The following is a 26,423-nucleotide window of genomic DNA, read 5'->3' as shown; positions in this document are numbered from 1 at the left end:
TCCTTCTACCTTCAGCTGCCTGACTAGAATGAGCCTTGGTGTGATTTTCTAATGTTGGTCCTCCTAAGAGTAAACCCATCGCTATGGATGGACATGGCTAACTTGGATCTGTTAATTTCTATGTCCTACTCTGAGTAAAAGTTAATTGGATATAACCTGTAGTTGAAGGCTTCGTGCAAATAAGCTTAAAATTTTACCATGTGACAGAAATATGTATTGCAGACAACTTTTACCATAATGCAAATGAATACCACCCAATAAGTAGTAGTTCCCTGTGCCATTTACATAGTAAAAATCAAACACTTAACTACACTTAGGAAGCAAAAAAATCGCTCAAATAAGAGACTTAGCGCCAACCTATTAATAGTAACAAAGCTCACTGTTGCTAGACTCTTAGCTGGAATGTGGCTTTTGCAGATATGGGGTCTTACCAGCGGGAAGGTAAACGGCGTTCCATGTGCTGCACTGGCTCGCCAGATGCAGCCTGTCACGCTGGCCACGTGACCCCGAAGTGTCTGCGGACAGTGCTGGCCCCTGGCCTATAAAGTGAGATGGGTGCACAACCCCAGAGTCTGGCAAGACTTGCCCGTACGGGCAGGGGTACCTTTACCTTTATTAATGGGCAAGTTATCAAATTTTAAAGAAACAGGCAGGCTAAACAACCATTTACTACAGTGTGGAATGACTTACCATGTATATGGCAGTTACAGTGGTTCCTCGGGTTAAGTACTTAATTCGTTCCGGAGGTCCGTTCTTAACCTGAAACTGTTCTTAACCTGAAGCACTACTTTAGCTAATGGGGACTCCCGCTGCCGCCAGGCCACCGGAGCAGTTTCTGTTTTCATCCTAGAATCATAGAATCATAGAGTTGGAAGAGACCACAAGGGCCATCGAGTCCAACCCCCTGCCAAGCAGGAAACACCATCAGAGCACTCCTGACATATGGTTGTCAAGCCTCTGCTTAAAGATCTCCAAAGAAGGAGACTCCACCACACTCCTTGGCAGCAAATTCCACTGTCGAACAGCTCTTACTGTCAGGAAGTTCTTCCTAATGTTTAGGTGGAATCTTTTTTCTTGTAGTTTGGAACCATTGCTCCGTGTCCGCTTCTCTGGAGCTGCAGAAAACAACCTTTCTCCCTCCTCTATGTGACATCCTTTTATATATTTGAACATGGCTATCATATTACCCCTTAACCTCCTCTTCTCCAGGCTAAACATGCCCAGCTCCCTTAGCCGTTCCTCATAAGGCATCGTTTCCAGGCCTTTGACCATTTTGGTTGCCCTCCTCTGGACACGTTCCAGTTTGTCAGTGTCCTTCTTGAACTGTGGTGCCCAGAACTGGACACAGTACTCCAGGTGAGGTCTGACCAGAGCAGAATACAGTGGCACTATTACTTCCCTTGATCTAGATGCTATACTCCTATTGATGCAGCCCAGAATTGCATTGGCTTTCTTTAGCTGCCGCGTCACACTGTTGGCTCATGTCAAGTTTGTGGTCAACCAAGACTCCTAGATCCTTTTCACATGTACTGCTCTCAAGCCAGGTGTCACCCATCTTGTATTTGTGCCTCTCATTTTTTTTGCCCAAGTGCAATACTTTACATTTCTCCCTGTTAAAATTCATCTTGTTTGTTTTGGCCCAGTTCTCTAATCTGTCAAAGTCGTTTTGAAGTGTGATCCTGTCCTCTGGGGTGTTAGCCACCCCTCCCAGTTTGGTGTCATCTGCAAATTTGATCAGGATGCCCTTGACTCCATCATCCAAGTCGTTGATAAAGATGTTGAATAAGACCGGGCCCAAGACAGAACCCTGTGGCACCCCACTAGTCACTCTCCTGAAGCAAAGTTCTTAACCCGAGGTACTACTTTTGGGTTAGCGGCATCTGTAACCTGAAGCGTATGTAACCCGAGGTGCCACTGTATTGAGCATGGTTACAGACCAAGCACATAAGCATTTGGAATGACGTTTAAAACAAACCAGCTTTCATGATGCTTTTTTTTTTAGGGAGACTGGTTCTGTGCTTCAGGAATGGGAGGGAGTTCTTTGTCAATTCCTTGTTCTAAAGGTACTGTATTTATGTAAGAAAAAACTTTTTAGTTATTTGTAATCCAACCTTAAAATGCTAACTAAAATCAAGGACAAAAATACGGTTGGTATCTTAAGCAGAAGCCTTCATATCCTAGAGTCTGACTAGAGTTCATCAAAGCACGTATCATTTAAGAGAGCTGCAGGGACACTCCTTTCTGTAGGGAAACTCACTTGCGCCTTGAGGAAACTTCAAAATGAACCAGGAATTTGCGTCTCCACCGAGCCGGTGCCGCTACTTTACACTTTTCCTACTTCTATGTTTGTCTACGTCACTATTACACGCCGGAAGTAAGTGTTTCTTACCGGAAGCACGTGTTTGTCGGCATGGGGGCAGTGGCGAGGGAATCGAACCGGTAAAGAAGTCAGCTTGGGGTTAGAACATGGCAAGCCGGAGCTCCTCAGTAACCTTCAAAACCAAGTAAGAAAGGGGTAGCGGTTGCCATGGAGAATGCTTCCTGTTTCCTCTCGGGTGGGGTGTCCTTGTGCTATCGTCATGGCAACGCAATCCCTTACTGGGCGGAGGGGGCGGTTGTTTGGACGCGCTAGACTCTCCTTCCCGCTTTTTGTGGTCCATCCTTGGGATGCCTGACGTCATAATCGAAGGGGAAGTGTTTCTCAGAGCATGTGCAGAGTGCCTTTCATTTTCATTTCCTCACTGAGTCGCTGCCAGCTGGGGCTGTTTGAATAATCCTGTTTCAATTTTATTTTATTGGATGCCACCCTGAATAGTATCCTGTGCTTCTCCACTAAGTATCCAAAAGTGGCCCCTACACATTTGGGCATAATGTGTGGGGCTTTCAGTCAGTTCCCCTGCGAGCCTAGGATCTGCATAGCTTCTCTGCGCATTTATCGCTTGAGGATTAGGAACCCTGGGAGAAGACCTGGTGTTACTGTGGTGCCTGAGTGTTCTGCTCTGTCATCTGTGCTTTGGAGCCATTGTTATGGCTGAGCTGAAGCAAAACCAACTCTCAACTCGCTGAATTGGTATTTTCCTTCTATCCTTTCACAGCTATGCCATTTCCAAGAGAATCGAGCCATTCTACAAAGGAGGACGGGTTCAGGTAATGCCAGAGCCCAGGTTTTGACCATGCTGGCTGTGCTTAACACACATTGCTGTGATCGTGTGCAGAAAAGGCTCCTCCACTCTCATCTGCTTGTTTTTTAGATGACCCAAGATGGAGAATATATGTTCTGTGCTTGTGATAACAAGGTGAATGTGGTGGACGTTGCAACAGGAACTGTCGTTAACTGTATCGAAGAGGTAATAAGGACAACAGTAACCACCTTAATTTGATCCCTGAATATGTGTACTTGGTCATCTTCAAAGGATGTCATACCTCTGCTTCCTTTGAAGCTTTCTCAAACACACTCCCCACTAACCTCAGTCTGCCCTCAACCACCCTCCACCTGCTTGCCTTCCGAGTAGTCCAGGGGGTGACACTGCCTGGTGACATTTCCTCTTTCTTGGCATCATTCTTTCCCTTGTCGATAGGCATGTAAAATATTGTTTGTTTAGCTCTGTGCCATAACAAGAGAGAGCAAAAAACCCACACATTTTTAGATGAGCCACAAATTCAGCTTTTATTTCGTGGCTGGCTTTCCAAATAAAAAAAATAGCAAAATAGCCTGATTTTCATTATGAAACAGCAAAAAGCAAGCAAACTTACTAGGTATATCAAAGTTATTGCTACTAAATGATAAACTTTTTTCTTTCTGTCTTTTTACTCTCCCAAGGATGAAGAAGAGGAAATTACATCATTTGCTCTCAGCAAAGATGATGAAGTAAGTGATTACAGAATTGCATAGTCAGAATTCAGAACAGAGGGTCACATGGGGACAGAGTGAGATGATGGATGGAATCAACCACCCTATTAAGCTGTACATTTTTCAGTGTAGACCTTTATTCTCCTGCACACACCACCTTTAAACTTTAAATGGTAGCCGTGCAAACTCAGTTTCTTTATTTTGGAGCCTCACAGCTCTGAAGGGGCTCAGTTTATGTGGCAAAAGTGCCTAGAATCTAGATCACTATATATAGGGGGGGATGGAGAACCTGTGGCCCTCATAATGATGTTGGGCCACAAGTACCATCATCCCTGATCAGGCTCTCTAGGACTGATGGGAATTGGAGTCCAGCAACATCTGGAGGGCTACAGTTTAGCAGTCCCTGAATAGAGTGCCCCATGTAATAACACTTGTGATGCCCAGATTTTTAGACCACTATATGGTTCTCTTTACTAGCCAACCTGTTCCCACCATTTCCTCTTGTTATTTCCCCCCACGTTAGATCCTTGTGACTGGAAGCCGATCAATGCTGCTGAAGCAATGGGACTGGCCAGAAAATAAATGCACACGCACATGGAAGGCTATGCACACAGCCTCCATGGCCAGCATGGCCTTTGACTCGAGCTCCACATTGTTGGCTACAGGTACGAGTTGCATCTGTCCAGAGGGAATAGGTAGTCTCCATGGGACTGAGGAGGGAGGAAGAAATACGCCTCTCACCCCATCCCAGTGTTGATTTCTCTGCAGCTAGAGCTGGACTGGAAGCTAAGACCTCCCTATTTGGCTGACTTTTTGTGCCTGCTTCATTTCTCCCTTTTGTTCTTCCAGGTGGCTGTGACAGCGCTATTAAGGTCTGGGATGTTCCCAGGCAGTACTGCACACACAACTTGAAAGGCTCAACGGGGGTTGTCCAGTAAGGAAACTTTTCTTTTTCCATGTGCTCTTTTGCAATAGGAAAAAACTAGCCCAAACAATTTGTGACTTTCTGCAGGAGGGCGGCAAAGACTTAAAAAAACCAAAGTGTGTTATGCCTTAAATCTGTGTTAACCTCGTAGAATCACAGATGTCGTTCTGATGTATGGCCGTGGCAGCTTGGGCTGGTGGGACTTGTAGTCCAAAGTGTCTGAAAGTCACCAGGTTGGTGAAAGTTGGATTAGCGTTTGCTTCATTTCCCAGTTACTAATTAACAGAACAACTTTGGTTGGTGCAGAATAGTCAGTCTCCTTTTCAACATCCATAATAAAGCCCATGTCCTCCAATAGAATACAGTGGTACCTTGGTTTACAAACTTAATCCATTCCGGAAGTCCATTCTTAAACCAAAGCCGTTCTTAAACCAAGGTGTGCTTTTCCTATTGAGGCCTCCCACCTCCGGTGCCCTTCCACTGTTCAGCTTCCATTTGTAGACCGAGGTAAAGTTCACTAACCAGAACCCCTACTTCCAGTTCGTTCATAGACCAAGGTACCACTGTATAATAGGATTCATCAACTGAGATTACTCTCCATCCCAGCAATTGAATCCTTGTTGTTTCCCCCTCTGTTAAGCCAAGTTTGCACTATCCTTATTTTTTTATAGCGCCACCTGTATGAACATAGGAAAGAATCCTTATAGTGCATTAGACCAATGGCCCGTCTCAGTCAGTGTCATCTTCATTGATGGGAAACCTGTGTATTTCAGATACGTTAGACTACATCCCATGATCTCTAAACATTAGCCATGCTGGGTAGAGCTGATGGAGTTGTAGTCCAACAACATCTAGAGGGCCACAGGTTAGCAGTGCTGACTGGTAGTGGCTCTGTAGGGTCTTTTTCCAGTCTTACTTGGAGACGTCATTGGGGATTAAATTTTGGACCCTCTGCATGCTGAGCAGGTGCTCTGCCACTGAGCTGTGGAACATAGAAAGGTGCTTTATACTGAGTCAAACCACCACTCCATCTAGCTCAGTATTGTCAACATCAGTGTTTCCCATACTTGGGCCTCCAGCTGTTTTTGGACTACAATTCCCATAATCCCTGGCCATTGGTCCTGCTAGCAAGGGATCATGGGAGTTATAGTGCAACAACAGATGGGAGACCCAAGTTTGGGAAACACAGTGGCAATGACTCTCCGGGGTTTCAAGCAGGGGGCATTTCCAGACCTACTTGGAGACTGAACATGGGACTTTTTGCATGCAAAGCAGATGTTTACCTCCTTCCTTTAGAAACATAGGACATTGCCTTATTTTGAGTCAGACCTTCAGTCCATCTAGCTCAGCATTGTCCACACTTACTAGCAGCAGCTGTCCAGGTCTGCAGGCAGAAGTGTCTGTCTTTCTTTCTCTCCAGCCCTACCTGGATATGCCAGGGGGAGCCTCCTGCACACCCAGCATATGCTCTACCATTAACCTGCCTGTCTCTTTCCCCAGCCTTGTCGAGTTCCACCCAGACACTTCTAAGCTACAGCTCTTCTCTTCTTCCATGGACAACACCATCCGGGTTTGGGACCTGAAGTCCAGCGAGTGCGTCGCTCAGCTAGAAAACCATTACAGCTCTGTCACCTCCCTCGCTTTCTCTCCTGACAATGAGACGCTCATCAGGTGAGAACCTGGAAGGGGAGCTCCCTCTGTGCTTTCTTTCTGCTCTGCAAATCAGAATCCATTTAAGTTTCATTAAATCACTTCAAGGCAGCTTACAAAATACAAGCAGTCTACAAATACAGTGGTACCTCAGGTTAAGAATTTAACTTGAAACTGTTCTTAACCTGAAGACCACTTTAGTTAATGGGGCCTCCTGCTGCCGCTGCACCGCCGCTGCACGATTTCTGTTCTCATCCTGAAGCAAAGTTCTTAACCCGAGGTAATATTTCTGGGTTAGCGGAGTCTGTAACCTGAAGCGTAACACAAGGTACCACTGTATAGAAGAATTAGAATCAAAGGTGTCAGCCAGCAAAATTTTCAATGCAATCCCAAAAGCAAACACTGCCATCCTTCCAAAAAAATACATGGTACAAAACAGAACAGTTTAAATACCCAGCAGAACAGAAGTATGTTAACAGTGCCTACATGTGTGTAATGACACCTACTCTCTGCCCACTGATGATATTTCTGTTATAATTATTGTTATTGCTATTATTGCTGTTATAATCTGTTTATTTATATACCACATTTTCTACAAATTTGTACTCAAGTCAGTTTACAGTAGACAAAGACAATTAATACAGTAACCATGTTACATAAGTAAAACCATTATACCATTTACAATTCTAAGTAAAGTATGTTAAGCAAGCACTTCTGTATTATGTCGGTGTCTGCTGAAATGTCTTTGCTTAGGCAAGGCTACCCAGCCATGTAATTTTAACATGTAACTTTATTTCATTGTGTGTGTGTGTGTGTGTGTGTGTGTGTGTAAACTAGGAGTGTGCACTTGTTTGTAATACAAATGTAATGTAAATATAACCCCATTTTTTAAAAACCAAAGGGTGAACAAACATGAATTTGGCACATTTAGTTGTTCATTGTTTTTGTTTGTCCTCTCTAACTGATATTTTGAAAAGATGATGTCTTGAGAACAAAACCTGCACATTTCCCACTATTTGGGTGGAAAACCACATAAAGTTAACAGTAAAAAAAAAAAAAAAGACTGGGTGGGTCTCCATTGAAATCAGTGGAAAAACTGTGAGGTGAAATGAAAGTTTCTCCCTATTCAACACCTCTATGGCAAACTGAAGCCAATACAAAACCTCTTGCCCAAAGAAAGCCATGTGTGAGGCTTAGATGCTTTCAAGTCTCAGCCTGAGAGGAGTTGCATAAAATCTTCTTTGCCTCAGTTTCCTCACCTGTAAATGGGCAGTTTCGAGCCTCATTGCAATGCCTTTCAAACCAGTCTCATGGAAACCCTTGTGCTGCAATTCCAGTTATCTAGTTCCAAAGGGCTGAAAGTGATACTGTGTTTGATTTCAGCTCCGGCCGTGATAAAATCTGCACTGTGTGGGACCTGAACAAGGGAGAAGCCAAGGGCACCATCCCTGTGTATGAGGTGAAGTTCTCCCCCCCCCCCCCCCGCCTTCCTTACTTTGCTTACTCAGAAGGGGCGATCTGATCTCGAGTTCTTCTTTTCTGTGATGTGTTGGGAGAAGAGAGTTGGCCATATTCACACATCAAGGTTTACAGTGAATACGCAGGTGGCTCTCGCTTCACCCCTCCCCTCTAGCCACCAGGAGCAACAAACCATAATCCCTGCCATAGTGTAAGATCTGACCTGGGGATTATCGTTTGCTGTACTCCAAACAAACCGTGAAGTTAAAACCTTGGCTTACCGATCATAGTTTACTTGAGCAAAGCCACAATCCCCAATTTGGACCCAGTGACTCTGGTTTGCTGCTCCTGCTTGCGCTAGGGGAAGAGCAATCACTTTGCTTGTTAAACCATGGTTTACCATGACATGCACGCTGTGCCGGGGTTTTGTTTTTTATTTTGAACTGCTCACCGTTCCTAATTTTGTTTCAACCTTAAAACTTGGCCATGTTCTGGCAAGCTGTTAGACTGACCCAGTCAGCCCACCACTGGGAATTGTAGTCCAAGCACCAGTTTGGCAAAAGCTGCCCTAGAGATACAGCCTAATTCCATGTGTCTCCTTGAGTATGAATAGGCCATCATCTGTCTTTTAGGTGCATTGCATGTTGCTGAATTTTTCCAGAGCCACGCTTGGCCACACTGGTGTGAAAAGTAACTTTTCTGCCCAATAAATGCCTCTGGAGCTGTCTGGCATTGGTGGGGGGGGGTGGATGTCTCTCACTCTTTTCCTGTTCATGACTAATGTTGACTTCTTTATCCACCTTAGAGCATTGAATCTGTGGTCATGTTGCCAGAACAAGGGGATTTCTCGTGTTTAGGCGTGAGTAAAGAGAGCCTTCACTTCGTAACAGCAGGCAGCAAAGGTGGGTAGGAGACCTTTTTCTTACTCGTTTTATCAGAGAAAACAGTAAACAATTTTTTTATGTGTTAGTGGAGAAGTAAGGAAGAAAATAGAGAGTAAAAGCAGGACTTTTTCTTATAATTTGTGTTCCGATATATTAGGAATAGCTCTCCTAACACACACACACACACACACACACACACACACACTCCATTTTTATCCTCACAACAACCTTGTGATGTAGATTAGGCTGAAAGACTTGGGCCAGCCCAAGGTCACCCATGAGCTTCAAGTGGGAATTTCAACTTGGATCTCCAAGGATATCGTGCAGCATTCTTGCCATTCTACCACTCTGCATCCAGATAGTTGGAAGGGAGCAGGTCCCACCCTTCCGCCTCCTGTTACCAAGTGCAAAGTGTGTGTGTGTGTGTGTGTGACTGCTGGAGGACAGAGATTGCCTAAAGCCAATTACTGGGACAAGGGAATGGTATCCATAGGGCTGGAGAAATGAGTTCCTAGGGGCACTTGACCTCCAGCAAAAAGCGATATATCCTGGAAGGTTTTCTCATAAGGTCTGGAAACCTGCCCACCCAGCCAGCTATGTTTTGCAAACAGAAGCCAAGGTTCCCAGCCCGCTGCAGTCCATGCCAGAGCTCACAGAACTGCTCAGGATATAAACCAAGGTGTGGGTTGCAAAGTCTTTCCTCGCCTACGCAATATTTTTTTTCTGTAACAATTTCCTTTTTTTAGAAATCTACCCCACCTACTTTTCCCAAACAAATTCAAGGTGTCTAACAAAGAAGAAACAAATAACCAACCCCAGTTCAGTTCAGCTTCTTAAAACAGCCTGGCCAAGCTGCCCAGGTGCTAATGGGAATTGTAGTTCAAAACATATGGAGGGGTACCAGGTTGGCCACAGCTGCTTGGGCTACCTCCCCCCACCCCATTACAAGAGGCCCCATTTGCCTCAAACCGTGCCCATCTTTGCAAGTTATTTGATGATGCTGATGTCTTGTGTGCTGTGTGTTAGGGATCCTCCGAGTCTGGGATGCGGCGTCAGCCACCTGCGTTCACAGCCAGTCCTTACCCTGCCTCCCGGCAGCATGTGTCGATCAGGAGGACGGGCTGCAGTGCCTCATGCATTGCGTCCTGGTGCCCATGAAAAGCCAAATTGTCACCGTGAACTCGGAACGCAACATCTGCATGTATGATGCACAGACCCTTGAGCTCAGGAAGCAGGTAATCCGCTTCTTAATTATTATTGATTTTTAGGATTTACAGTATTTCAGAGTTGCCGTAACATAAGTTATTGGTCAATCTCAGAAGGTGGTGGTCCCTCTTTCATTGGAGCAGTTCCAGATGTTTGTGTTCAAACCCCCGGAACGTAACTCCACCCCACTGTTCCGAATCTGCTGACTGGTAAGGGCAGAGTTTCAGGCTCCTGTCCCTACCAGGAGATGCAAGGGACTGGAACTGGGGCCCTCTGCATGCAAAGCAGGTGCGCTAACCCATCCGGCTTGACTCTTGCTCTTCAGTTTGCAGGTTATAATGGAGAGGTTTTGGATGTCAGGTTCCTGGGCCCCAGAGACTCCCACGTGGTTGTGGCCACCAACAGCCCCCAGCTGAAGGTCTTTGAGTTGGTGACATCTAACTGCCAGATCCTGCACGGCCACACAGGTAGGTGGCAAGAGTCTCCTCCAGGTTTCCGTGCGGGATAGCTGCAGGGATGCCTTTCTCAGGAGCTGCGGTTGATGCAAAATTCGGCTGCTAAATATTGTACAGGGCGTTTGTCCTGTTAATTGTTTGCCAGATCAGTGTGGCAACAGCACATCACGCCGGCCTTCTTTCTTGCAGATATCGTTCTTGCCTTGGATGTTTTCCGAAAGGGAAGGTTGTTTGCCAGCTGTGCGAAGGTAATTTCCCAGTTGGGATTCATTTATTTTTAATTCAAGTGGGGGGGGGGCTCCAGGCCTGAGGCTCGTCCCTAAACAGCCTGGGTCTCTGTGTTACTTATGCTACAGAGCCCTCTTCAAGCACAGAAAGGAACTTATCCATGTGCGGTTAATGCACAGGATGCAGGCCTCTGGATTGGCTAAGTCAGCGCTAAGGAGACCCTTCCGTAACAAGGAAACTGGCCCAAGCGCTTCCTGCTCTGTAATCATCATTTAGCTTAATTAACTTACTGCCGCTGTTCCGATGCTGGCGTGACATTTAAGGTCAGGGCTGCAGACTTTCAAACTCAATTTTAGCTCAGGAATTATCTGAAATATGTGGACAATCTAAACGCTGGATAAATGGGGGCATTGTTTAAAGGGCGCTATGCATAGACTCGGCTTTGAAGGAGCTCCGCAGGGTCTCTGAACGGATGCATTCCCCAACTTCGTGTCCTCCTTTCCTCTCCTCTGCCCCCCTCCCCCCGCCTTAGCACTAGAATTGCTAGTGTCATGCAGGGCCTCCCTCCTGATTTCCCACATCACAGGACAGTTTCAGCAAGTTGCTTGTGTCGTGGTTTCTGCAGGGAATTGTTTTCCTTCTTAAGGAACTTCCTGTGTCTCTGGATTAGTACATCTTGCTTTTGCAAGGCCCAGCCCATGCATACAGCACCCCCTCCCCGGGCCACAGCCCCTTCCATACCACAACTTGCACCAACCCTGCTCTGCACTCTCCTGAGTGTTTTTACCTGACTGGAATGTGTCCTTGAGCTCTGATGATGTCTCATGTTTGCCTGGTTGGAGGATACAGAGAAGGGGGGTCATGTAGGTACTAGCCTGCTGTACACAAAGCAGTGTTCAGTTGTTGGTCTGCCCACTTTTGCCTCTGGCCCCATCCACCACTAGCATGTGGTCTCCAGCAGATTGCTCAGAAGGGATTGTGGCCCACAGGCTGAGAAAGCTTCCCTACTCTCCTGTAACCCATCCTCCACCTCTTCCACTTCCAGGATAAAAGCATCAGGATTTGGCGGATGAATGACCACGGTAATGTCTTCTGCGTCGCCCAGGGCCTGGGCCATACCCAAGGAGTGGGTGCCCTCTCTTGCTCCAGGTAACAACAACAGAATCTGTTCCCTGCCTCCTCCCCAGCCTCTCTTGAGATTCTTGGTGTGTTGTTGTAGATGGGTTTTTTTAAAGAGTCCTCTTGTCTGCAAACCCTTGACTGTGGCTGTTTTGTAGCAGAGCTTTTTCTTCTCCAGCGGCAGGTTGGGGCTCTTTTCTACTCTGAGTAGAAAATCTCCAGCTGCTGCGTTTGGGGTTTTCTCTCCTTCGGTGTTGGTTTCCAGGGCCTCCAAAGACCTGGCGTGAAGCTTGCCTGCTATTCAAGCATCCACCGCCTCTCCCTTTCGACCGTTCAGGGTCAGAAATGTGGAACAGTTGCATCCTCTGCCATCATCATGTGCTCCCAAACACTTTGTGCAGACACCCAGTCCCTGAAATGTTTGGGAAAGGTGTGAAAAAAGTTCACGCTGCCCTGAGATGTGAGGGGGCTCTGTGTCACATCCGCAACTTGCATTGAAAGCACATTAAAGAATCCTGAGAACTGTAGTTTGCCAAGGACTGCTTCCAGTAGAGATTCAACAGGTGCCATTTCAACTTCTAAACGCCTGCTGGAAACTTTTCTATACTGTCAAGCTGGTGCAGGCAATTAAGAATGCACCTTTCCGTAACAGCTGATTTCTGATTTTGACATTTTCAAATGGTTTTTATGGTATGGTTTTATTTATAATTGTTTTAAACCATGGTACATAGCGGGACATGGGTGGCGCTGTGGATTAAACCACAGAGCCTAGGACTTGCCGATCAGAAGGTCAGTGGTTCGAATCCCCGCAACGGGGTGAGCTCCCGTTGCTCGGTCCCTGCTCCTGCCAACCTAGCAGTTAGAAAGCACGTTGTTAGAAAGTGCAAGTAGATAAATAGGTACCACTCTGGCGGGAAGGTAAACGGCATTTCCGTGCGCTGCTCCGGTTCACCAGAAGCGGCTTAGTCATGCTGGCCACATGACCCGGAAGCTGTATGCTGGCTCTCTCAGCCAATAAAGCGAGATGAGTGCCACAACCCCAGAGTTGGCCACGACTGAACCTAATGGTCAGGGGTCCCTTTACCCTTATCTTACATAAATAGCGTACATAAGAATTTTTTATAAATAAGTTTTCTGGAAAGTGCAGCTTCACTGAGAGATAAATTATAATTCCCGGGATACTTGGTGGGGAGGTAAGCAGTGTGCTTTAAATATATGAAGCAGATGTGACCATTGCGACTTTAAAAGAGGATTAGACAGCTAGCTGCTTGGAAAAGGCTATCAAAGGTGCTCTTATATGACACCTGCCATCCTATTGATTGGAAGTGTTTAGCTGACATATCTGGCTGTTCCCTTCCCTCGCCACCCCTCTTTGTGTGTCCCTCTGCTGAAGTGATGTCCTAGGTGACTGCTATCACCAACAGGAGCGTAACATTTTTCGGCCAAGTTCTTAAACATGCTATTTTCCCAGCACCACCATCCCCACCTCTTCTGGTCTCTCTTCACTTCCTTTTTCCTTCTCGCTTTCCTTCCTCTTTTTCATTCTCCTCTTTGGTGCACTCTCCAGCACCCAGGGTTCACCTTCCCGGCAGCTCAAACAATGGGGTGATACAGGTGAGCTGAGCAGCGCAGGTGGCTGCCTGCAGGTGTTACTGATTCCACTGCACGCCTCTGAATCCCAAGAGAGGGTGATCAATGCAGGCCCAGTGCTGCAAGCGTTCTCCATCCCAGCCTTTGCTTTGGGTGGGCCTTAGGCATTCCAAAAGGCACCCCCACCCCCACCCCAGAGCTGCAAATAGGGAGGAGGGGGTGGCAATGGTCTGCAGACCTGTGTGTGTGCAGAAGCCCTTCACCTTAGATCTCCCTGTCTAAAGCATCAGTTTGCACCCTGCCATTTCTCAAGGCAGATGAAAGAGCAGAGATCAAGAGGAGCAGATTCCTTAATTTCGCGTTTGAACTGGTTGTCGGGTCAGAGATAACGAGCGGTGCTGGAAAGCCTTAGAAATTATTTTGTTGCTGAGGTTCCCCTTTGATGTCCAAAATCTGTTGCTTTTTCTTTTCTTTTTAATCATTTCATTCGAAGAGCAATAGTTGTGGCTACAGTACAGCTAGCAGAATCAGCTCCCAAATTAAATGAACAGAAATATTTGAATACATGGTTCTTTAAAAAAACAAGAGATTTTCCCTTCTCTTTTTGTGTGTGTTTGCCCTCCATCCCACTCAACAGTCCGTGGTCCGTATGAGATAGCTCAGTCAGTAGAGCATTAGACTCTTAATCTCAGGGTTGTGCGTTTGAGTCCTACGTTGGGGAAAAAGTTTCCTGCATTGCAGGGAGTTGTACTGGATGACCCTGGTGTTCCCTTCCAACGCTACATTGATGTTTATTTTTTTGTGGTAGAGCATATCTGAGTGGTAGCGCATCAGCTTTGCATGCAGAAGGTCCCAGGCTACTTATGCCATCTCCAGGTAGGGCAGGGAGAGGACCTTGAAAAGCTGCTGCCAGTCAGTGCAGGCAGTAATGAGCTAGATGGACCAAGGATCTGTCTCTATATAAGGAAATGCACTACCAGACTTCAAGGGGGACAGGAATAGCTCCTGGCTGTATAGCACTGCTGCCAATCAGTGTGGACAATACTAAGCTGGGCGTACCTATGGTCTGACCTAGTACAGTGGTACCTCAGGTTACATATGCTTCAGGTTACAGACTCCGCTAACCCAGAAATAGTGCTTCAGGTTTAGAACTTTGCTTCAGGATCAGAACAGGAACAGAAATCGTGCTCCGGCAGCGCGGCAGCAGCAGGAGGCCCCATTAGCTAAAGTGGTGCTTCAAGTTAAGAACAGTTTCAGGTTAAGAACGGACCTCCGGAACGAATTAAGTACTTAACCCGAGGTATCACTGTATAGGGCAGCTCCTATGTTTCTTCCTGGCTTCCTTTTTAGGGTTCCCCCCCCCCACTTCTGCAAATCCTGGGTTTCCCGTAAGGAAGCTGGTACCCTTCGCTCCTGCTTTTCAGTAGCGCTGTTCAGGCTAAACAGCTGTCATATGAATTACGTCTGAGTTTACAATGAGTTTATGTTGAGGGGCTCAAGGCAGGTTTGTTCTCTGCACAGGTGCAGCAATTAGTGGTAGCTCTGTTGCTTCTGACCTTCCCTCCTTTTAATCTCATTCACTCTCCACTCTCCCCCCCCTTCCCCTCCGCTTCTTTCCAGGATGAAAGAGAACTTTGTGGTCACAGCCAGCAAAGACAATACGATGAAAGTGTGGAGTATCCCCGAGTACATCACTGCCAGGGAACCTACAGCCGCTCCCACCACAAATCCTGTCCCCCAACCCGCTGCCCCTCCAGTCACAAAGCCTGCTCCCCCTCCTCCTGCCCCTCCAGTCACAAAGCCTGCTCCCCCTCCCGCTGCCCCTCCAGTCACAAATCCAGCTCCCCCTCCTGCTGCCCCTCCAGTCACAAATCCAGCTCCCCCTCCCGCTGCCCCTGCCACCACAACTGCTGCTACAGCTGCAGCCACAACTGCTGCTACAGCTGCAACCACAACTGCTGCCACAACTGCAACCACAGCTGCTGCCACAACTGCAACCACAGCTGCTGCCACAACTGCAACCACAGCTGCAGCCACAGCTGCAACCACAACTGCTACAACTGCAGCCACAACTGCAACCACAACTGCTGGCACAACTGCAGCCACAACTGCAACCACAACCGCTGCCACAACTGCCTCCACAACTGCTACAACTGCCGCCACAACTGCTACAACTGCCACCAAAACCTCTACCACACCTGATGCCAAAACTGCCCCCTCTAAAAGCGCAAGCTCAAAAAGTGCCAAAAATGTCAAAATTACCGAATCTCCCACGACTCCCGAAGAACCCGTAGCTCTTGAAGCCACAGTGACGACGACACCCCACCACAAGGTCAGGCAGTGGCGGAGTTTAGCCGTCCTTTGGAGCTTGGAGAGTGAGATGACCTTCTCTCTCCACAGCTCTGGAAATGCTTATCTAATAGTTAATACCAGTTGTTTAAAAATGTGAGGTGAACTTCTGTCGTTGTTGTTCTGCTCTTCCTCCTAATGGAGCCCAAGGCAGCAAACAGCAATACACAACTAAAAACAAAACAAAAATATATTTAGAACATCTAAAAATATGTTGGGGGGGGGGGTTTACGCAAACACAAAAAGGTGGGGTTAGTCCACTTCTTGAGATTTCCCCCAGTTGTTGTACTGGCTGAAGAATATTTGTTGCAAGGTGGAGAATGCAGCCACTCAGGCCTGGAGAAAATTTAATAAATTTCCCACCTTCGGGCCATGGGTGGGAGATCAGGAGCGTGCCAGTTTCTCACTCCATTCCTCTTGTCCATGAATTACCTTTAAATAAGTGTTAATAATAGAATTGTAGAGCTGGAAGGTACCCTGAGGGTCATCTAGTCCAACCCCTGCAATGCAGGAACCCTGCCCACAGTCATCCCTGGGTGGGCTTAAACCACCAACCTTCTGGTTAACAGCCAGATGCACTGACCTTTTGTGCCACTGGGAAAACATCGCCAACACAGTAGGGGCTGGGTTTGCAAACCATGGTTACTATTATCATTGGAATGGCCATAGTGCTAGCTATGGTTAGTCCAAATTCATGTTCAAGAGGGAGTGGGGAGGAAGCGCACAGGTCCCATGGCAAACTCACGAATATGAGTTTAGCGACAGCGTGCCTTCATCGGGTCAGAATCAGGCTGCCATACAGATAGTGCTGTGATGTGTTGCGGAGCAGTTACCCAACTAATAAAACATACTTATTTTTAACATGTAAAAAACCAGTAATATGTCTTGTTGGTGGTCCTGGCTATTAAGAAGTCTGGAATTCTGAATAACTTGCAATTCCTCAGCTTGCAAGACAATGCAGCACCAGAAGACCTCTCTCTGTTTTTTTGTTAAGGATGTAAATAGTGTGGCGGTTTCTCCGAATGACAAGCTGATTGCTACAGCATCCCAGGACAAGACGGCCAAGCTGTGGACCTCCGACAATTGTGAGCAATTGGGAACCTTTGTCGGACACAAACGAGGCGTCTGGTGTGTGCAGTTCTCACCGGTGGATCGGATCCTAGCCACCTCTTCTGCGGACGGCACTGTGAAACTCTGGAGTCTGCAGGATTTCAGCTGTCTAAAGGTACCCTATGGGGCCATCTTTAACACCTAGCCATTATTTTTCATTGGCCAGAAGTTTAGGAGCCTTGAACTTCCTGTAATTTAGATTAATTGGTTAGAAATAATATATGGCTAACAGCATCTGGCGTGTAAGAGGTTTAAGGAATGGCAAAAGGAGGATAAAAATGGCCATTAATTTTCATGGGAGAACAGTGCTATCAGTAGCTACGAGTCACAATGGCTATGTTCTACCTCCACTGTTGGAGGCAGTGATGCTTCTGAATATTAGTTGCTGGAAACTTCAGGCAGGGAGTGGGCTGTTGTGCTTGGGTCGTGCTTCAGGGTTTTCCACTGGGGCATCTGGTTGGCCACTGTGAGAAGAGGTGTTGCCTCTGTGCAGAAAATAAGGCAATTGTGCACTGGCTGCTGGTATGCCAAATTGAAGGTATTCCTGGTAGTGTATAAAGCCCTAAATGTCAGCCTTTCTGCATGCAGTACCTTCCTGTTCTTTGAGATCTGCTTGAGAAGCCTTGCAAACTGTCCCATAGGACCTCCATTTGGCAGCCACAAGGACTGGGGCATTTGGCATAGCGGCACCTATGTTGTGGAGTTCCCTGCATGTTGCTTTGCATGCTAAGCACATGTCTTCTGTGTTTAGTATTACACAGCAGTTCCTGCCATATTGCCCAGTTCTGTGTTTGCTTCTCTTCTGATCCTTGCCTTTTTACGTTTCTAGCTTTGGTGTTACACTGATCTTATGCAAGTTTTTCCTCCTTGATTTAGGAGTACTGAAATGTGTGTATCAGTAAAAAATAAAATAAATAAGATGTGTTGACCACCAGAAATCCCATTCAGCCCCCTCTCTTGTTTTAATGAACAGCTTTCTTTAAGAGCAGTCTCTATTCTGGTCAAGTCAGTACCTAGACTCCCAGTGACTGGAATAGTAGGCTTCATTCTTGATGAAAACTGAGGTTGTTCAGGATTCGGAATAAACTGGGTAGATTTTTTATCCCATGCACTTCCCCCACCTGTTCAGGAATGATTACGTAGCATCTTATCAAGCTATTCAGTGGACAAACGTTTTCTGACTCAAATATGTAGACATTTGAGTGGATATTTAATCTGGGGCTGCCTGGTTGGCAGTAACTCATGACGTAGCCTTCTGGGTGGTGGGTCCCCATTTGTGGAATGCCTTACCTGGTGAAGTGCGTCAGTCTCCCTCATTATCGTTTTGGAGAAATTTAAAAACATTCCTTTCCCCCCCAGGCATTTAATGCCTGAAAGACATGTCTCTGGCATCCCTGAAATGATTAGTTTTGAGACTACGTGATTGCATTTAGGAGTTTTTAAAACTATTTTTAGAAGTTTTAATTGTATTGTTTTAGTATTGACATGGTTGCCACCCTAGGCTCCTTGAGAGGAAGGAAGGCATATAAATTTAATAAATAAATGTATAAATAACAGCAGGAGCAACTTCACTGCTGTCATAACATTCTTTCTACCTGCTCATGCTTGCTTCTCCCTCTTCCTTCCCTCTCCAGACTTTTGAAGGTCACGAAGCCCCTGTGCTGAAGATCATTTTCGTGAGTGGAGGGGGACAGGTGCTGAGCAGGTATGTCTTCTGTGGAAAGGGTGTGGCATTTTGCTCAGGCTGATGGGCTAGGTGGTCACCCCTCTGAGGAAAACAAAATGGTTACCTGTTACTAGAGGTAGGCGGAGCCCCCAATTCCCCTGCTTGTTCCCCAGCGGTGCCTCGTATTAATATATATACTGTATATAGCTCTATATAATAAAAATGTAAGGGTGTCATCACGTAGTCCTCGTTGGAGGATTTGTAGTGCCTCATCACAACTCTGGATTGTGGAGGCAATGGCAGAGCAAGCAGGGGCACAGCCCCTAGTATTTAATATAAATATCTAAGCACAATAATTTGTTTTGTTTATTGAGTTTATATCCTGCCCTTCTTCCTGGTGAACCCCAATAAATGACATCTAAGATTAGTCTCTCCTTGCCTCTTCTCCTCCTTCCCCCAAAGTGGAGCAGATGGCCTTATGAAACTTTGGACGATCAACAACAACGTTTGTGTGAAGACCTTCGACGCTCACGATGATAAGGTGTTGGGCCTACACGCCAATAGGAGAGACAACGCACTGGTGACCGGCTCCGCCGATTCCAGGGTCTTGCTGTGGAAGGTACAACCGACACAAATGCCTGACCTAAAGACCACCATTATAATCTGGCTTATTTGCTTTATGTTCTTTTTCTTCTTCTTCACCCTCTACCTCGTCGTCTTGATCAAAATTCGCTAGTGCCCTTCGTGGAAACGCAGAACGATCCACCCTTCCTGTGGCCTGGTATTGAGTCCAATCTGTAATAAACGGGTGCCGTTTTTTAACAGAGTCAGTCAATACTGCTTGTCCGTTTCTTCAGTGAACCAAGTCCATCAGTTTATGAGTTCATGCCAGTGGAAGCTGGTCCGTAATGGCAAATAGGCTGCTGTTCCACCAACCTCAATCTGTCCTCAGCCAGCTTCCACCTGCCTGCCTTCTTACAACCATTCCAGCAAGTGGCCCTGGCTGTCAGCCTCTCCTTCCTTAGTCTCACTGTTGCCCTTGCTGAAATCAGTAAGGAGGAGGAGGACACAACTAGTATTAGTTGGCTTTGTCTGTCTTTGCCTCTGGCACCACTTAATATTGGTCCCTGTGCTTTCTGCTCCGTCAGTCTCAGTGGATACCAGCCACCCCGGTTTGTGCCATTTCATATGCATTTTGAGTCCCATTTGATGAGAGTAGCTATGGGCATCTGTCATTGTATGGTGGTGAGACAATTCAGAATTCTTATCCTACACACTCCTTGAGGATCTCACTAAATAATTTAGGAGTGATGAAAATGTCCAGGTTAATGTGAGCATAGGAATCTGCCTTATACACAGTCTGGTCGTCGGTACAACCAGCCCAATGTTGCCTGCACTGATGGGGAACAGCTGTCCAGGGCTTTGGGCAGAGAAGGGTCTTTAACCACCCATCCCTCTTCTCAGACAACTCTGGGAATTGTAGCTGCTTGAAGGGAATGGGGTCTCAGCACCCTTAACAGACTACAGCTCCCAGGATCCTTTGAGAAAAACAATGACTGTTTAAAGTGATACTATAGTGCTTTAAATGTGTAGTGCGGACGTTGCCTTAGTCGTGCTTCTGAGTTTAAGCTAAGATTCAGGCCTCCAAGGCAGCCATGTGTTAATGCCCCCACTGCCAGGGATAGATCATGTGACCTAGAAAATTTAAACTTGTTCCTCTAGCTCCACTTCAGTTCCTTTGCCTGCCTTGCCAGGGAGAAGTTCTGTCCTTCATCTTCCTGCTTTTATGATTTCTTAAAACTAACTTCCTTCCTTCCTTCCTTCCAAGGTAAGGTGTCCAATGATGCTGATATTGGTTTTTGTTCTAGTAAATATATACTGTATTCCAGTTATCATACAATAACTGCGTGCAGCTGTTCATTAATTTTGCTTAACATACATTTCTGACTTCATTTTAGGGCAAGCCTAAAAAAGGCTACATTTCTGACTTCATTTTCGGGCAAGCGCGTTTCCGTGTGCTGTGCTGGTGCTGGCTCGCCAGAGCAGCTTTGTCACACTGGCCACGTGACCCGGAAGTGTCTCCAGACAGCGCTGGCCCCTGGCCTCTTAAGTGAGATGGGCGCACAACCCTAGAGTCGGACACGACTGGCCCGTATGGGCAGGGGTACCTTTACCTTTTTAAAAGAGAGAGAACTGGACAAATTCACAGTAGATAAGGCTGTCATGTGACTACTTGTTTTTGAGAGGAAGCGTAACCAGTAAAACTGGTTGCAAACCTCGATCCCAAATGATGGCCTTGGCAATTCAATAATCCCACAAGCGTCTTTTCAGGATGAGGCTCCTTTCAAGAGGAGCATAACTCTGGTTTGTTTTCCCAAAAGGAACTTTCATAGTTTCTTTAAGCTTCTCACCTCCCTATAGCACACCAGTGCTGGTAAAGACAGGTATATCAATCAACTGTGTTTGGGTAGCACTGATGTTTCAAGCCGTGCTTTCTTTAGATGGAACCACCCACACAGATCCTCTTTTGTGTTCAACAAAGCTGTCGTGACTTAGTTTTTGCCAGCCGTTGAAAACTGACCAACGGTTTCACATTTGGGTACCTAACAGATAGATTTGTAAGTTTCAAGGCACAATTGATTCAAGCTCCATGCTTCTTTGGTGGCATTGCCTTCAAAAAAATATCAGCTTGCGTTTCCTGTGTGGCCGGGGCTGGTGAAAGTTATAGTCGAAAACAGGTTGGAGTAAGAGAAATCTTTGCCGATTTCTGTCGTGATGCCTTTAACACAGAGTTAAGGAAGCTTTTTAGCAGATATTCAACCGTCCCTGCCTCTGCAGGGCAGTTTCGACGAGTGGGTGGCATAGTCTACCTGCCAAATTTTGCACTGAAGCAGCTGCTAAAACAGAGCTTTTCCCTTCCTTTTTAGTCGTGGTTTTAATGAAACCCATCAGCACCTTGCCCCAGCAACGGAACAATCAGAAGCTCCCTTTAACCTCCCAATCGTTCCAGTGTAGTTGTGGCTGCACCTGCCCTGCACCTGGTGGCATAAGGGGGCTGGTGAGCATGACTTGTGAAGGATGACATAACAGGCCAGACTGGAGTTTCCCACCAGGCAGGGGTTTCCCCACCCTTGCCTTTTAACAGAACAGTTTTGCTCTAAAAGCTGTCGCCTAGGGCTCTGGTACAAATGCAAATGCCAGCCGTGATAGTGGGCACTGCTGTCAAGTGTGAAAGGTTGTGTAAGGTGGTTCTTAATGGACATTTTCACCTTTTGGTGTAGCAGGTGGAGGAAGCATTCTGGGTGCAGGCAAATTCTGTTTGCCTGGTGAAAACTTGCATCCCTTAAACAACCTGCACGATCAAACAACTTTGTTTCATTTTTCGCAAACAATGTGATTCAGATTCGTTTCTTTGAATCTGACTAAACAAGAGTTTAACAAAGGGAACTACAAATCCGTATGAAATGGATGCACGATAACATCAATAGAAATTTAATCGGGCCTAAATAAAACCATGTACAGCCTGAAGTTTGCTGACATTTTGCAACATTCTCCTTTAGGAGTTTTGTTCCTCTAGCCCAAGATTTCTCCTTAAATAAAATATAAATATAATGATATAAATAAAATTTATTATATAAATATAATGATATAAATAAAATTATTATTATTATTATTATTATTATTATTATTATTATTATTATTATTATTATTTATTATTATTATGGCTGGTTCCTGGGTCCAGCAGCAAGCTTCCTATTCTTGGTGGGGACTGATGTTCTTGACACTTAATCTCCCACTGCAGCAGATAGCGGGAGAAGAGGGCTCCCCAGGGTGGAGGGAGCAATGTCATAGTCAGTTCTCCCATGGACTGACATCATCCCCCCAAAGAGATTAGAGATAATTCATCTTTCTGGTTCCCTGTTGCCAGTGATAGTCAACATTAACTGTACTCTGAGTAGATCCTTTGAAAAATCAATGGATTTAAGGGGTTGTCCATTGCTTTCAGTGGGTCTACCCTGGGTATAACTTAACTGGATATCGCCCTGTTTTGGTAAAAAGCAATAATTACATTTTCTTTTTTAATTATTTTATTTTTCACCACAAGAGCACAAAAAGTCATTAAAGGAGACGCTTATACAATGGTGGTAAATACAACTGTATGTATGAATATTAAACTAACACATAAATTAGGAGAGTCATATTTCTTACTTAGGTGGAGGTAAGGAGTCGTACAGGTCATTGTTTGAAATGTAAAATATAAAGTCCCACCAGATTGCATAAAATTGTTCTACTGGTTCTGTGTCTTTCATCACACAAATTTTGTGGATTATCTTTTTGGTAATAGCCAGGTTCTACATTTAAAATCTAAAATATCTCTCTCTTTAAAAAAACTACGCAAATTCTGTAAAGGACTTGAGTATGTATGTTTAATTTTCCCGAGTCAATTTGACAGCATACTTTTCCATTGCCTGGTGGGACAAGGGTAACACCTGAAAACATGACTGCGTGGGTGGCTCTTTCAGTTCTAAAACTGAGGGGGAATCCCACAGGAGTTTCAGAAGTTGCTTTTTCCGAGGCATCAGCCATTCCATTTTGCCATTTTTTCTTCTTCTTCTTTTCCTTCCCTTTTTTTGTGTTTCTGTATGTTAATAGGATGTCACTCAAACTGAGCTTGAAGAGGAACAAGTGAAGCAGGAAGAGCAGATTCTGAAGTGAGTATCTCGGGGCAACTTCCGCAGTTGGGCTAGGGATGGATTCCGGGGGGAGGCTGCCCAAAGATTGCCACCTGTCCCATAAAAGTGCACACATATAAATAAGAGAGTAGTGAGTGGTTACAGCAGCCTTTCCTGCTGTCCTCCAAATGTTTTGGACTACAGTTCCCATCAGCCCTAGCTGCCTCGTCCTTCCCAGCATCAATGCTGATAGTGGGGTGCTACTGCTGGGCGGGACACTCTGGAGAATCTCACTTGTCTCTATAAGTGATGGCATCAAGTATTTGAAAGTGGGAAGTCTGGGCTAGTTGAGAGACTGACCTCAGTGAGCACCTGGAGACAGTCCCTTGCAAGGTACCCTGGGGGTGTCACAGGCACTGGCAGCATGCCAGATACTAAATGGGACCCAAGATGGCCCTGGCCATCCTTCCCATGAGGGTTTTACACTAGGGGGTCAGCTGCTTGCAGAGAGGGCTATCAGAGAATGAGATTTCCACCTGCGTTGTGTTCCAGGCTCCATCCAGATTGCAAAACAGGGTAGTAGCAGGGTAAGGTCCATCCAGGTGGCGCAGGGAGCAAAAGAAAGAGGCAGGCCTGGGAATGGAAGGGATCCCTCATGAGGCCTTCATGGCCTTCACCTCCTGGTCTGTCTTCATCAAATACAGCATTTGCCATTTTAGCTTTTCTCTGCCGTCACGGCAGCTAGAAACATGCTCTTTTCAAACTCCAGCTGTGATCCAGCACCTTCTCATTCTTGCTTTGTGTTTTCAGAGAGCAGCAGCTGTCTAATTTGCTGCATAAGAAGAAGTACCTGAAAGCACTGGGCTTGGCAATCTCCTTGGACCGGCCACACACGGTGTTGTCGGTGATCAAGGGTAAGGCTCTTGATAACAAAGAACATTAAGGAAGATTTTCCTTGTCATGGCTGAGCCCTGAAGAAACCTGTTGAGCCCCACTCTGTTGCTTTCACTCGGCCTTGCAACATGATTCTGTTCACAGAGAGTTCCATGGGGCTTACTTCCAAGGCCCCGTCTCCCCATTTAAAGCAATGTCATACCTCTTTAAACAGTCGTGTCTTCTTTCCCCAAAGAATCCTGGGAACTGCAGTTTTGTTAAGAGTGCTGAGGTTGTTGTATTATTACATTTATTTCCCAAAGAGCTCAAGGTGGCACACACATCTTTCTCCTCCTTTAATCCCCACAACAATACTGCGAGGTAGGCTAGGCTTAGCGGCATTGACTGACCCAAGGTCATCCAGTGAGCTTCATGGTCAAATGGGAGATTTGAACCCTGGTCTGTCCCAGGTCCTGTGCTGACACTCTGGCAACCAAGCCACATTGGCCTATCCTCATTCCACTCCCAGAGCTACATTTCCCAGAGTTTCCCGGGAAAGTGGGGCTGATTGCGAAACTGCTCCTTAACCCCTCTTCCACACACACACACACGGGATTTATTAGTGATTAACTGTTCGTTGTTCTTCTTAGCTATTCTTAAGGAGGCTAATGGAAAAGAAGACTTGGAAAAGAACCTCCTGAAGCTTCGGAAAGACCAGAAAGGTTAGTTGGTATGCTGCAGGGACGACCTCTAAAGGGGTTTGTGTGTGTGTGTGTGTGTGTGTGTGTACTGAACTTAACAATTAACCAGCAGGTGCCCTTTCGCAAAGTCTTTTTTTGTCCTTTTGAACAACAGCCATGGGAAAGTTGCGAGTTTAAGAAGAAAGAAGGGTGAGAGGAGAGGTTGCTTGACCCTGCGCCCTCCTGGCATTTTTCTGATTCAAAACCTCCCACCAACACCGCAGGCTGCTTTTCTACTAGGTGGGGAGGAGTGTTGGATCTGCTTCCCTGCCCTGAAGAAAGGCGCAGGTCAGACGTGTGCCCAGACCTGGCCACGCTTCGCAAGAGAGGTGTGTTGGTTCAAGGTGGCCACGCTGCCTGCAACTTGCACTCCTTCCTGACGTGTCTTCCCCAAACCCCTTCTTCCAGAGGCTGTGCTGAAGTTTTCCATCACGTGGAACACAAACTCGCGGAACTACCTTGAGGCTCAGGCAGTGGTGGAAACACTCCTCAAGCATGAGACGCCAGAGAGCCTCTTGCAATACGAAGGGATCAAAGCAGCTGTGGAGTCTCTCCTACCATACACAGGCAAGTGACCTTTTGAATACTTCTCCCCTTCCCACCCCAGGCTTCATCCTGTGTTGTATCTTCAGTTATGGGTTCATATCCTGCCTTTCCTCCAGGGAGCTGTACATTGTTCCCTCTCCCCCAACCCAATTTTATCCTCACAACAACCCTGTGAAGTAGGTTATCCTGAGACAGAGACAGACTGGCCCAAGGTCACCCAGTGAGCTAAATGTCTGAGCAAGGGATTTTTCGCTGGGTCCCTGCAGTTCTAACCCAGTATTCCAGCCACTGCACTACACCATGACTGATCCTAAAACAGAGTTTGTTGAGTGGGTGCAGCAGGGCTTCCAGGTGGGATTGCAAAGGATTAGACCTGGGACCTTCTGCATACAACACAGATGTTCTGCCGCTGAGCCAAGGCCCTTCTCTGGTCCACTGTTACTGATCTTCTTATGGCAGGTCCCTTGATGAGCTCAGAACGCAGTTTGAATGCCATGAACGTGGAAGGGAGCAGCTGCTGATGCGGCAAGAACAGGCAACTTTCATTCCTCCCCCTGCCTCTCTCTTTCTGCAGAACGGCACTTCCAGAGGCTGGGCCGGTTACTGCAGGCCTCCATGTTCCTCGATTTCATGTGGCAAAACATGAAGCTGCCTGACGCCGCCAAGTGGGACGAGGAGATGGACACATGATGAGCTTCGGGTGCCTGCGACTTGCGGGGCAGAAGAGCTGGACACTCCTGCCAAGTTGGCACTGCTCTCACCGGTGGAATATGTTGAATTGGTTTGTAAAAAACCCCCCACAAATGTACGTTTTTCATTTTGTAAAGGCATAAATCTCTCGAGAGTGTCTTCCTACATACATCCCTTTCCCATCCCCTTTAAAAATGAAATAAATTTATTTAGCATACTGAGTTTTCAGAATGAAATAATACTCCATTCTAGGCAGTGGCCCTGACCACCAGAGGCCATATCAGAAGACGGGAAAGCAAGTGGGGATTGCCCAGAGGACAACATTATGGCTATAAAAGAGGCAGCCCAACACTAGGTGGGGCGGTCTGGAGATTATGAGGAGTCTGTGAAGAGTTGAAGTTCAATTAGCTT

The 26,423-nt window shown here is 46.4% G+C and overlaps 1 protein-coding gene across 1 annotated transcript; it reads left to right on the top strand.

Moving 5' to 3' along the window:
• The first annotated feature begins 2,365 nt into the window (after positions 1–2,365).
• On the top strand, positions 2,366–26,229 carry TBL3 (transducin beta like 3). The gene is made up of 22 exons (XM_079952699.1): positions 2,366–2,504; positions 3,096–3,147; positions 3,252–3,347; positions 3,821–3,868; positions 4,374–4,515; positions 4,700–4,784; positions 6,276–6,446; positions 7,809–7,884; positions 8,689–8,785; positions 9,794–10,002; positions 10,299–10,440; positions 10,618–10,676; positions 11,702–11,805; positions 14,986–15,697; positions 16,709–16,939; positions 18,459–18,529; positions 18,953–19,109; positions 23,144–23,202; positions 23,974–24,077; positions 24,687–24,758; positions 25,185–25,343; positions 25,897–26,229. Exons 1-22 carry the CDS (start codon positions 2,467–2,469, stop codon positions 26,010–26,012), a joined length of 3,000 nt encoding a protein of 999 aa, XP_079808825.1. The 5' UTR covers positions 2,366–2,466; the 3' UTR covers positions 26,013–26,229.
• The last annotated feature ends 194 nt before the right edge of the window (positions 26,230–26,423 follow it).

The sequence above is a fragment of the Podarcis cretensis genome (genome assembly GCF_951804945.1).
Source record: "Podarcis cretensis genome assembly, chromosome: 14".
Lineage (NCBI taxonomy): Eukaryota > Metazoa > Chordata > Lepidosauria > Squamata > Lacertidae > Podarcis > Podarcis cretensis.
Note: the sequence above shows the minus strand (reverse complement) of the source record. Positions and strands in the feature narration are given on the sequence as shown.